At 38.9% G+C, this 12,588-nt stretch overlaps 1 protein-coding gene and 1 long non-coding RNA gene across 4 annotated transcripts in view; one reads left to right on the top strand and one right to left on the bottom strand.

Moving 5' to 3' along the window:
- TEKT5 (tektin 5) overlaps nucleotides 1–1,129 on the bottom strand; it is a 69,401-nt gene extending 68,272 nt beyond the window's left edge. Inside the window, exon 1 of one of the 3 annotated variants that reach the window (XM_009430281.5) lies at nucleotides 474–1,129. In XM_009430281.5, the coding sequence (XP_009428556.1) occupies nucleotides 474–1,037 (564 nt within the window). In that variant the 5' untranslated portion in view covers nucleotides 1,038–1,129. 3 annotated transcript variants of the gene reach the window in all.
- A 57-nt stretch (nucleotides 1,130–1,186) lies between these two features.
- LOC107968788 (uncharacterized) overlaps nucleotides 1,187–12,588 on the top strand; it is a 41,800-nt gene continuing 30,398 nt past the window's right edge. The window contains exons 1-2 of the long non-coding RNA XR_008539736.2: nucleotides 1,187–1,265; nucleotides 2,929–3,107. This is a non-coding gene — a long non-coding RNA (uncharacterized LOC107968788). The remainder of the gene's footprint in view (nucleotides 1,266–2,928; nucleotides 3,108–12,588) is intronic.

The following is a 12,588-nucleotide window of genomic DNA, read 5'->3' on the forward strand; positions in this document are numbered from 1 at the left end:
GCGGGCGCCTGTAATCCCAGCTCCTCAGGAGGCTGAGGCACGAGAGTCGCTTGAACCCAGGAAGCAGAAGTCGTGGTGAGCCAAGATCGAGCCACTGCACTCCAGCTTGGGTGACAGAAGGAGACTCTGTGTAAAAAATAAATAAATAAGTCAGTTATTTTAAGCATGTGCTTTAAGGACCAGAATACACACATGCTCAGGCATGCATAAGTATGCACACAATATTTTCATGAAACCCCTGCAACTCTGATGTAGCTTCAAGGAGAAAAGGAAATTCTATTCAGTCCAAGAAACCCTGATTTGACTGGGATTATCCTGAATTGACTAAGATTGTATTACTGATCGTATTCGATGATGCAGCTCAAACCGACCTGCAAGGTGCCTGCCACCTTCATCTTCAGTCAAGGGAAGCAGAATGAGCGTGCAGTATCCCCATGACACAGCCACAGCCCTGTCCCCACCCCTGTACTCGCCTGCAATGGGCAGTTCACCTCATTGGCCGCGCACTCCAGCCGCCTCTTGACTGTCTCCAAGTTCTGGTTCTCAGTCAGAAGCCTGTCCAGCTCATAGCTCAGCTCTGACTTCCAGAAGCCAATGTCCGACAGCCTCTGGCCCAGGTTCCGGGAGGTGCCCTCCTGCATCTGGTGCGTCAGCTGGTCCTTGTCCTGCAAGAGCCTCATGGAGTCATCCGTCAGCCGGCTGGCCCACAGCCGGGAGGCCTCGGCCCCACGCACCTGCAGCTGGTTGGACTGGTCCCAGTCGTGGGGGCTATAGCGAGAGAAGAGTGCTGAGCGCAGTGCGGGCAGGATGGTGGGCGGCCGCAGGGTACTGGTGCTCTCGTCCGGGCAGGTCTGGACGTTGGCTATCTTGTAGAAGAGGCTAGGCCTCCATGAATTGAGGTAGCGATACCCGGGCAGGTAGTAGGGCTGATAGCACTCCTGGGTCACTGGCACCTGTACAGCTGGCAGTGAGGTCAAGCCACAGCATTTCTTGGGACCACAGTAACTGGCGGTCTGAGTGGTCCCAAGAAACTCCATCCTCCCTCATGAGCCCCACTCGGGCAAAACTCTGCTCAAGGAGCCAAAGGCATCACCAGGAAAGGTGAAAGTGCTTCTCTTGGGGACTAGCAGAACCTCTATGACTCAGCACTGGTGTCATAAAGCCTGGGGAGAGGGACTCTTAGCGGGGCCTTTGCTCACTTACAGGCCAGCTGCAGCCATATTGTCCAAAACAAAAAGACAAAAACAATAATCAGCAAACTGAATGTGAGTTTCATAATCCACAGATTCGGTTGCAAGAAGTGACATTTTATCTTCCTATTACAACTGGGCGGGAGGAAAATTAATGTAGTTTACCCAGTGAATTCAATCAGCTCAGGGACAATTTGGTCAAAGCGAGTTGTTTTCTTTCTTTCTTTGTCCCCAACATGGCATCAAAATGGTCCATCTGAGGTGAGACATGGTAGCTCATGCCTGTCATTTCAGCACTTTGGAAGGCTGTGGCCAGAGGATCACTCAAGTACAGGAGTTACTACTATAGGAGACTAGCCTGGGCAACTTATTGAGACCCCATCTCTACAAAAGAATTTTAAAACGAGCTGGGCACAGTGGCTGGCACCTGCGGTCCCAGCTACTCAGGAGGCTGAGGCAGGAGGATGGCTTGAGTCCAGGAGGTGGAGGCTGCAGTGAGCTGTGATCGCACCACTGCACTCCAGCCTGGGTGGCAGAGCAAGACTGTCTCCAATAAAAAAAGAAGGTTCATTGGTACCATGGAATACCACTCAGCAATACTACTCAAAACAGCACAAATGAATCTCAAATTTGAAGCTATGTGGAAGCAGCTAGGCTCAAAAGATGACACTGTGTATTAGTCCATGTATATGACATTCTGGAAAAGACAAATCCATACGGACAGAGGACAGATCAGTGGTTGCCAGGGTCTAGAGGTTGGGGGAGAGTTGTTGACTCCAAAGGAGCACAAGAAAATTGGGAGGGGCGAGACAGTATGTTCTAGATCTTAATTGTGTTGGTTACACATTTAGTGGAAACCTATAGAAGTTTCCACTAAAAAGAGTAAAATTTACTGTACATCAATTATACTTCAATAAACCTGATTTTTAAAAATAGAGGGAGGGATCTTGAGCATCAGGAGGCAGAGACCATGTCTATTTTGCTCACCATTAAATTCCTGGCATCCAGCACACTATTGAATGAGTGAATGAATGGGTATCTAAAATGAGAGCTTTCTTGTTCCAGAAAAGTTATTAACTCTATATTCTATAACAATTTTTTGTTTTCAGAGAGACAGTCTTGCTCTGTTGCCCAGGCTGGAGTGCAGTTGCATGATAGTAGCTCACTGCAGCCTGAAACCCTTGGGCTCAAGTGATCCTCCTGCCTCAGCCTCCCGAGTAACTGGGACTAAAGATGCATGCCATCATGCCTGGCTGATTTTTTTTTTTTTTTTTTTGTAGAGATGGGGGTCTCACTATGTTGCCCAGCCTGGTCTCAAACTCCTGGCCTCAAGCGATCCTCCCGTCTTGGCCTCCCAAAGTGCTGGGATTACAGGCATGAGCCCCCCACCCCCACCCTACCACCACCACCCAGCCTATAACAATATTTTAATTACACCAAGAAATTCTCCTCCCTCTTTGGCTGGTGAGAGTAGCAACAAAGTGACAAGGTACAGAACAAGAGGAGTGCTTGATTTGTGGGGCTTCTTTCTGCTGTTGAACTGGGAAAGAGATGAATCTAACTCTCAAATGGTCTTTGTTAGTAGAGTATGATGTTCAACAGCAATTTTCCCCCAATCACCTAAAATCAAGAGTGGGTATGAGAGGACCAAGGCAGCAAAAGTGAAGATAAATAACATTTAGTAAGCACCTTCAATGTTCTTGTGCTTTACATAGACTCATTTATTTCATTTCCACAGAAAACCTTTAAGGAAGGCGTCACACCCACATCTTCTAGCGTGGGATCAGAAAAGCAAGTGGGCCCTGGTCCTCCCGACATTCACAACCCTTACCTCTCAGGATCTTCTAAGATGGGACGTCACATACAGGAGGGGACTACACACAGAAGGCAGCCAAGAAATAGACGAAAAAGATTCGGGTATTTTTTTAAGCACTAAATGGTTATGGTAAAATATTATTTTGGAGGAAGTGTAGGGGGAGGCGAGGGGAAAAAAGGGTTTTTGTGTAACATCGACAAGTATAAAGTGAAATTTAAGGTTTCTCACCATCCTTGGCTTCTTGTAGCCTCCTCAGATATAACTAATATTATCAGATTTTTCCAGAGATAATTCATACATATATAGCATATATCTAGATAATGTCATATATAACACACTATGATATTAATAAAATATCCAAAATATTTATAATAATATCAAGTGTTAACACACAGTGTTACCACACTATGATGTTAACAAATAGCTATGATATTTATAATATCTAGTGTTAACACAATGTGATATTAGTAAACTAACACAGCTACAAATTCTAGTGTTAACACACTGTGATATTAATAAAATCTCTATATTTATAATATCTAGTGCTAACACATGGTGTTAACACACAATGATATTAATAAAATCTCTATATTTATAATATCTAGTGTTAACACACTATATCAATAAAATATCTATGATATTTATAATATCTAGTGTTAACACACTGTGATATTAACAAACTATGACATTTATAATATCTAGTGTTTACAGTGTTAACACACTATGATATTAAGAAAATATCTTTATATTTATCATATCTAGTCATAACACACTATGATATTAAGAAAATATATATGTTTACACAACCTTGTGTTAACATACAGTGTAAACACACTATGATATTCATAAAATAGCTATGATAAATATAATATCTAGTGCTAACACACAGGGTTAATACATTATGATATTAATAAAATATCTATGATATTTATAATATCTAAAGTTAGCACACTGTTAACACTATAATATTCATAAAATATCTATAATATTTATAACTAATGTAAACACAGATTAATAAAGTTCTGATATTTATAATATCTAGTGTTAACACACAGTGTTAACACTATTATATAAAAAATCTATGATATTGAAAATATCTAGTGTTAAAACATTAAGATATTAATAAAATAGCTATGATATTTATAGTAGCTAGTGTTAATATACACTGTTAACACACTGATATTAATAAAATATCCATGATATTTATAATATATAGTCTTAACACACAGGGTTAACACGCTATGCTATTAATAAAATATCTATGACTTTTATAGTATTTAGTGTTAACACAGTATGATATTAATAAAATATACATGGCATTTATAATATCAAATGTTAACACAGTATGCTATTAATAAAATATCTATGACTTTTATAGTATTTAGTGTTAACACAGTATGATATTAATAAAATATACATGGCATTTATAATATCAAATGTTAACACACTATGCTATTAATAAAATATTCATGATATTTATAATATCTAGTGTAAAAACACAATGATATTAATAAAATATGCATAATATAATATTCAGGAATTAATATCATGGATATTAATAAGATAGCCATGATAATTATAATATCTACAGGTAACACAGTATGATATTAATAAACTATCCAAGACGTTTATAATATCTAGTGCTAAAACACTATAATATTAATAAATTATCTATGGCATTTGTAATATTTAGTGTTAACACATTATGATATTAATAAAATACCTATGATATGTATAATATCTATGATATGTATAATATCTAGTGTTAAAATGCTACATTAATAAAATATGACATTTATAATATCTACTGTTTACACAGTGTTAACACACTATGACATTAATAAAATTTCCATGATATTTATAATATCTAGTGTTAACACACTATGGTATTAATAAAGTATCCATGATATTTATACTATCTAGTATTAACACATGTGATACTAATAATATATCTATGATATTCATAATATCTAATGTTATCACAGGGTGCTAACACACTATGCCACTAAGAAAGTACCCATGATATTTATAATATCTAGTGTTAACACACTAGGATATTAATGAAATATCCATAATATCGCACCCCCTGTGACATTAGGAGTAATATCTCCCTAGGATATTATGAATAATATCACAGGGTGTCCACATATGATGTACATCTCTGTGACATTAGAAGTAATGTCTCCCTTGGATATTACGAATAATGTCACAGAGTGTCCACACACGGTGTACACCTCCTGTGACATTAGGAGTAACATCTCACTAGGATATTAGGAATAATGTCACAGGGTGTACACACATGGTGTAAACCCCCTGTGACATTAGCAGTGATATCTCCCTAGGATATTAGGAATAATATCACAGGGTGTACACACGGTGTACACTTTCTGTGACATTAGGAGTAATATCTCCCTAGGATATTCCGAATAATATCAAAGGGTGGACACACATGGTGTACACCCTCTGTGACATTAGGAGTAATATCTCCATAGGATATTACAAATAATATCACAGGGTGTACATCCCCTGTGAAGTTAGAAGTAATATCCCCCTAGAATACTACAAGTGATATCACAGTGTGTACACCCCCTGTGATATTAGGATTAATATCCTTCTAAGATATTATCAATAATATCACAAGGTGTATACCCAGTGTGACATTAGGAGTAATATCTTCCTAGTATATTATGAAATATATCACAGGGTGTACACCCACTGTGACATTAGGAGTAATATCCCCCCTAATATATTAAAAATGATATCACAGGCTGGGGCGTGGTAGCTCACGCCTGTAATCCCAGCACTTTGGGAGGCTAAGTGGGCGGATTATGAGGTCAGGAGATCGATACCATCCTGGCTAACATGGTGAAACCCCGTCTCTACTAAAAATACAAAAAAATTAGCCAGGCATGGTGGTGGGCGCCTGTAATCCCTGCTACTCGAGAGGCTGAGGCAGGAGAATGGTGTGAACCTGGGAGGTGGAACTTGCAGTGAGCTGAGATTGTGCCACTGCACCCCAGCCTGGGTAACAGAGCGAGATGCCATCTCAAAATAAAAAATAAATAATAATAATAATAATAATAATATCACAGGATGTACATCCATTGTGAAATCAGGAGTAACATCCCCCTAAGATATTATGAATAATATCACATGGTGTACTCCCACTGTGACAAGAGAAGTAATATTACCCTAGGATATTATGAATACTATCACAAGAAGTACACACGTGGTAAACACCCACTGTGACATTAGAAGTAACATCCCCCTAGGGCATGACGAATAATATCACAAGCTGTACACACATGGTGTACAACCACTGTGACATTAGGGGTAACATTTCTCTAGAATATGATCAATAATATCACAGAGTGTACATCCTGTGAGTAACATCCTAGGAGTAAAATCCCCAGAGGATATTAGCAATAATATCACAGGGAATGTACACACATGGTGTACACCCACTGTGACATTAGGTGTAACATCTTCCAAGGATAAGACGAATAATATCACAGGGTGTACATACATGGTGGACACCCCCTGTCACATTAGGAATACATCTCTTTAGAATATTAGGAATAATACCACAGGGTGTACATCCCCTGTGACATTAGAATTAACATCCCCCTAAGACATTAAGAATAATATCACAGGTTTACATGCCCTGTGACATTAGGAGTAACATCCCCCTAGGAGATTACAAATAATATCACAGGGTGTACACCCTCTGTAATATTAGGATTAAAATTCCCCTATAATATTATGAATAATATCACAGGGTATACACCCCCTGTGATATTAGGAGTAACATCACCCTAAAATATTACAAATAATATAACAGGGTATACACACCCTGTGACATTAGGAGTAACATCCCCCTGGGATATTAAGAATAATATCAAAGGGTGTACACCCCCGGTGACATTAGGAGTAACATATCCCTAAAATGTTACTGATAGTATCAAAAAGGGGTACATAACCTGTGACATTAGAAATAACATCCTCCTAGGATATTACAAATAATATCACAGTAGATATTACTCCTAATGTCACAGTGGGTGACCACACATGGTGCGCACCCACTGTGATATTAGGAGAAATATCTCCCCAGAATATAATGAATAATGTCCCAGAGTGTACACACACGATGAAAACCCACTGTGAAATTAGGAGTACTATCTCCCTGGGGAATTACGGGTAATGTCCTAGGGTGTAAACACAGGGTGTACACCCACTGTGATATTAGGAGTAGTATCTCCCCAGGTTATTATAAATAACTTCCCAGGGTGTACACACATGGTGTACACCACTATAATATTAGCAGTAATATCTCCCAAAAATATTACAAATAATGTCCTGAGGTGTACACACATGGTGTACACCCACTCTGATATTAAACGTTATATTTTTCTGGGTATCACAAATAATGTCCCAGCATGTACACATGGTATACATCCACTGGGATATTAAGAGTAATATCTCCCCAGGATATTACAAATAATGTCTCAGGATGTACACACAGGATGTTCATTCAATGTGATATTAGAAGTAATATCTCCCTAGTGTATTACGAATCATGTCCTAGGGTGTACACACACAGTGTACACTCACTATGATATTAATGATAATATCTCCCCATGATATTACAAATAATGTCCCAGAGTGCACACACACGGTGTACACCCACTGTGATATTTGGAGTAATATCTCCTTAGGATATTACGAATAATGTCCCAGGGTGTACACATGGCATATACCCAAGGTGATATTAAGAGTAATGTCTCCCTATGATATTACAAATAATTTCCCAGAGTGTACACCCACTGTGATATTAGAAGAAATACCTCTTCAGGATATTTCAAATAATATCCCAGAGTGTACACACATGGTATACACTCACTGTGATGTTAAGAGTAGTATCTTTCCAGGATATTACTAATAATATCCCAGTGTGTGCACACATGGTGTACACTCACTGTAATATTAAAAATAATATCTCCTCAGAATATTACAAATACTATTTCAGAGTTTACACTCATGTTGTACACCCACTGTGATATTAGGAGTAATATCTTCCCTGAATATTGTGAATTCCAGGGTGTACACCCACTGTGATATTAGGAGTAATATTTCCCTAAGATATTACGAATACTATACCAGGGTGTACACACATGGTGTACACCTACTATGTTATTAGATGTAATATCTCCCCAAGCTATTACGAATACTATCTCAGGGTGAACACACATCCTGCACACCCACAGTGATATTAGGAGCAATATCTGCTCTGGATATTACAAGTAATATGCCAAACAGTACACACATGGTGTACACCCACTGTCATATTAAGATTAAGGCTGGGTGCGGTGGCTCACGCCTGTAATCCCAGCACTTTGGGAGGCCGAGGTGGGTGGATCACGAGGTCAGGAGATCGAGACCATCCTGGCTAACATGGCGAAACCCCGTCTCTACTAAAAATATAAAAAAATTAGCTGGGCGTGGCGGCGGGCGCCTGTAGTCCCAGCTACTCGGGAGGCTGAGGCAGGAGAATGGCATGAACCCAGGAGACAGAGCTTGCAGTGAGCCCAGTTCGTGACACTGCACTCCAGCCTGGGTGATAGAGCGAGACTCTGTCTCAAAAAAAAAAAAAAAATTAATATCCCCCAGAATATTACAAATACTATACCAGCATGTACACACACGGTGTACACTCCCTGTCATATTATAAGTAGTATCTCCATAGGATATTATGAAGACTATACAAGGGTGTACATGCATGGTGTACACCCACTGTGATATTAGGAGTAATATCTCCCCAGAATATTACTAATAATATCTCAGGGTGTACACACACAGTGTACCCCCGCTGTGATATTAGAAGTAATATCTTCTCAGGATATTACAAATAATGTCCCAGGGTGAACACACATGGTGTACACCCACTGTGATATTAGCAGTAATATCTTTTCAGGATATTATCAGTAATGTCCCAGGGTGTACACACATCGTATACACCAACTGTGATATTAGAAGTAATATCTCCCCAGAATATTACAAATAATTTCCCGTGGTGTACACACTTGATGTACACCCCCTGTGATACTAGGAGTAATATCTCTCCAGGATATTGTGAATATTGTCCCAGGGTGTACACACATGGTGTGCACCCACTGTGATATTAGGAGTAATATCTCCCCAGGATATTATGAATAGTGTTCTAGGGTGTACACACATGGTGTACACTCTGCTGTGATATTAAGAGTAATATCTCTGCAGGATACTACAAATAATATCCCAGGATGTCCATCCACTGTGATATTAGAAATAATATATCCCCAGGATATTACAAATAATATCCCAGTGTGTTCACACATGGTGTACACCATCTGTGATATTAAAGGTAATATCTCCCTGGAAATTATGAATACTTTCTCAGGGTATACACATATGGTATACACCCACTGTGATATTAGGAGTAATATATTGCCAGGATATTGCTAATACTATTCCAGGGTGTACACACATGGTGTAAAAGCATTGTGATATTAGGAGTAATACCTCCCCAAGATATTACAAATGCTATACCAGTGTATACACACATGGTGTACACACACTATGATATTAAAAGTAGTATCTCCCAAGGATATTAATAATAGTATCCCAGGGTGTACACACATCATGTACACCCACTGTAATATTAGGAGTAATATCTCCCCTGGATATTACAAATACTATCCTAGAGTGTACACACATAGTGAACACCCACTGTGATATTAAGAGTAATATTCCCCAGGATATTACGAATACTATACCAGTGTGTACACACATGGTGTACACCAACTGTGATATTATAAGTAGTATCTCCCCAGGATATTATGATTACTATCCCAGGGTGCAGACACATGGTGTACACTCTTTGTGATATTAGGAGTAATATCACCCCAGATATTACTAATAATATACCAGGGTATACACACATGGTGCACCTACCCCCACTTTGATATTAGGAGTAATATCTTCCCAGGATATTACAATAATGTCCTAGGGTGTACAGACATGGGGTACACCCACTGTGATATTAGGAGTAATATCTCCCCAGGATATTACAAATAATGTCCCAGGGTGTACACACGTGGTGCACAACAACTGTGATATTAGGAGTAATATCTTTTTAGGATATTATGAATAATGTCCCAGGGTGTACACACATCATGTAAACCAACTGTGATATCAGGAGAAATATCTGCCCAGCATATTACAAATAATGTATACACCATGTGTGTACACCCACTGAGATATTAGGAGTAATATCTCCCCAGGATACTACTAATACTATCCTAGGGTGTACACACATGGTGTACACCCACTGTGATATTAAGTGTAATATCTTCCCAGGATATTATGAATACTCTCCCAGGGTGTACCCACCTGGTGTACAGCCACAGTGATATTTGGAGTAATATCTCCCAAGGATATTACGAATACTATTACAGGGTGTAGACACATGGTGTACACCCACTGTGATATTAGGAGTAGTATCTCTCGAGGACATTTTGAGTACTATTCAACACATCGTGTACACCCATCATGATATTAGGAGTAATATCTTACCAGGATATTATGAATAGTATATGAGGGTGTACAGGGTGTACACACATGATGTATACCCACTGTGATATTAGGAGGACTATCTCCCCAAAATATTACAGATACTAAAACAGGGTGTACACACATGGTGTACAACTACTGTGATATTAGGAGTAATAGCTCCCCAGGATATTATGAATACTATCCCTGGTGTACACATATAGTGTCATATTAGAAGAAACAATAGGCACACATAGTGTCATATTAGAAGAAATATCACCCAAGAATACTATGAATACTACCTGAGGTTGTACACACATAGCATACACCCACTGTGATATTATGAGTAATATATCCCCAGAATATTATGAACACTATCCCGGGGTGTACACACCTTGTGTACACCCACTGTGATATTAGGAGTAATATCTTTCCAGGATATTATGTATACTATCCCAGGGTGCACACACATGGTTTACACCCACCATAATATTAGGGGTAATATCCGTTTAGGATATTATGGATACTGTCACAGGGTGTACACCACGTATGTGATATTAGGAGTATATTTCCTCAGAATATTATGAATACTATCTCAGGATGTACACACATATTGCACAGCTACTGTGATATCACCAGTAATACCACCCAATGTCATTACGAATGCTATACCAGGCTCTACACATATGGTGCACAACCACTGTGATATTACAAGTAATATCTTTTCAGTATATTAAAAACACTATCCAGTGGTGTACACACATGATGTACACCCACCGTGACATTAGAAGTAATAGCTCCTCAGGATATTACAAATACTATACTATCCCAGGGTGTACATATATGGTATACACTCACTGTGATTTTAGTAGAAATATCGCTCCAGGATATTACAAACACTTCCCGAGGGTGTACACACATGGTGTACACACACTGTGATATTAGGACCACTATCTCCACAGGATATTATGAATGCTATCTCAGGGTTTGAACACATGGTGTACATCCACAGTGACATTAGGAGCAATATCTCCCCAGTATTTTATGAATAATATTCCATGATATTAAAAGTAATATCTCCCAAAATATTACAAATACTATCCCAGGGTGTGCACATATGGTGTACACCCACAGTGATATTAACAGCAATATCTCCCCAGGATATTATGAATACTATCCTAGGTGTACACACATGGTGTACAACCACTGTGATATTAGGAGTAATATCTCAACAAGATATTATGAATAATATCCCAGGGTGTACACACATGGTGTACACCCACTGTGATATTAAGAGTAGTAACTCCAGAAAATATTACAAATACTATCCCACACATTGTGTACACCCACTGTGATATTAGGAGAAATATCTTCTTAGGATATTATGAATATTATCACAGGGTGTACATAAATGGTGTAACCACTGTGATATTTAGAGTAATATCTCCCCAAAATATTAAGAATACAATAACAGGATATATACACATGGTGTACACCCACTGTGATATTAAGGGTAATATCCCCCAGGATGTTATGAATACTATACCAGTGTGTACACACATGGAGTATACTCACTGTGATATTAGGAGTAATATCTCCCCAAGTCACTGTGATATTAGGAGTAATATTTTCCAGGATATTACCAATGCTATCCCATGGTGTACACACATGCTGTACACCCACTGTGATACTATAAGGAGTATCTCTGCATCATATTACGAATTCAATCCCGGGGGTATACACAGGTTGAACACACACTTTGGTATTAGGAGTAATATCTTTCAAGGATATTACAAATAGTATCCCAGGGTGTACACACTTGGTGTATGCCCACTGCGATATTAGGAATAACATCTCCCAAGAATATTATGAATAATAGAGCAGAGTGTACACACATGGTGTACACCCACTGTGATATTAAAAGAAATATCTCCCGAGGATATCACAAATAATATCTCAGAGTGTACACACATGGTGTACATCCATTTTGCTATT

This window comes from Pan troglodytes, chromosome 18 (genome assembly GCF_028858775.2).
Source record: "Pan troglodytes isolate AG18354 chromosome 18, NHGRI_mPanTro3-v2.0_pri, whole genome shotgun sequence".
Lineage (NCBI taxonomy): Eukaryota > Metazoa > Chordata > Mammalia > Primates > Hominidae > Pan > Pan troglodytes.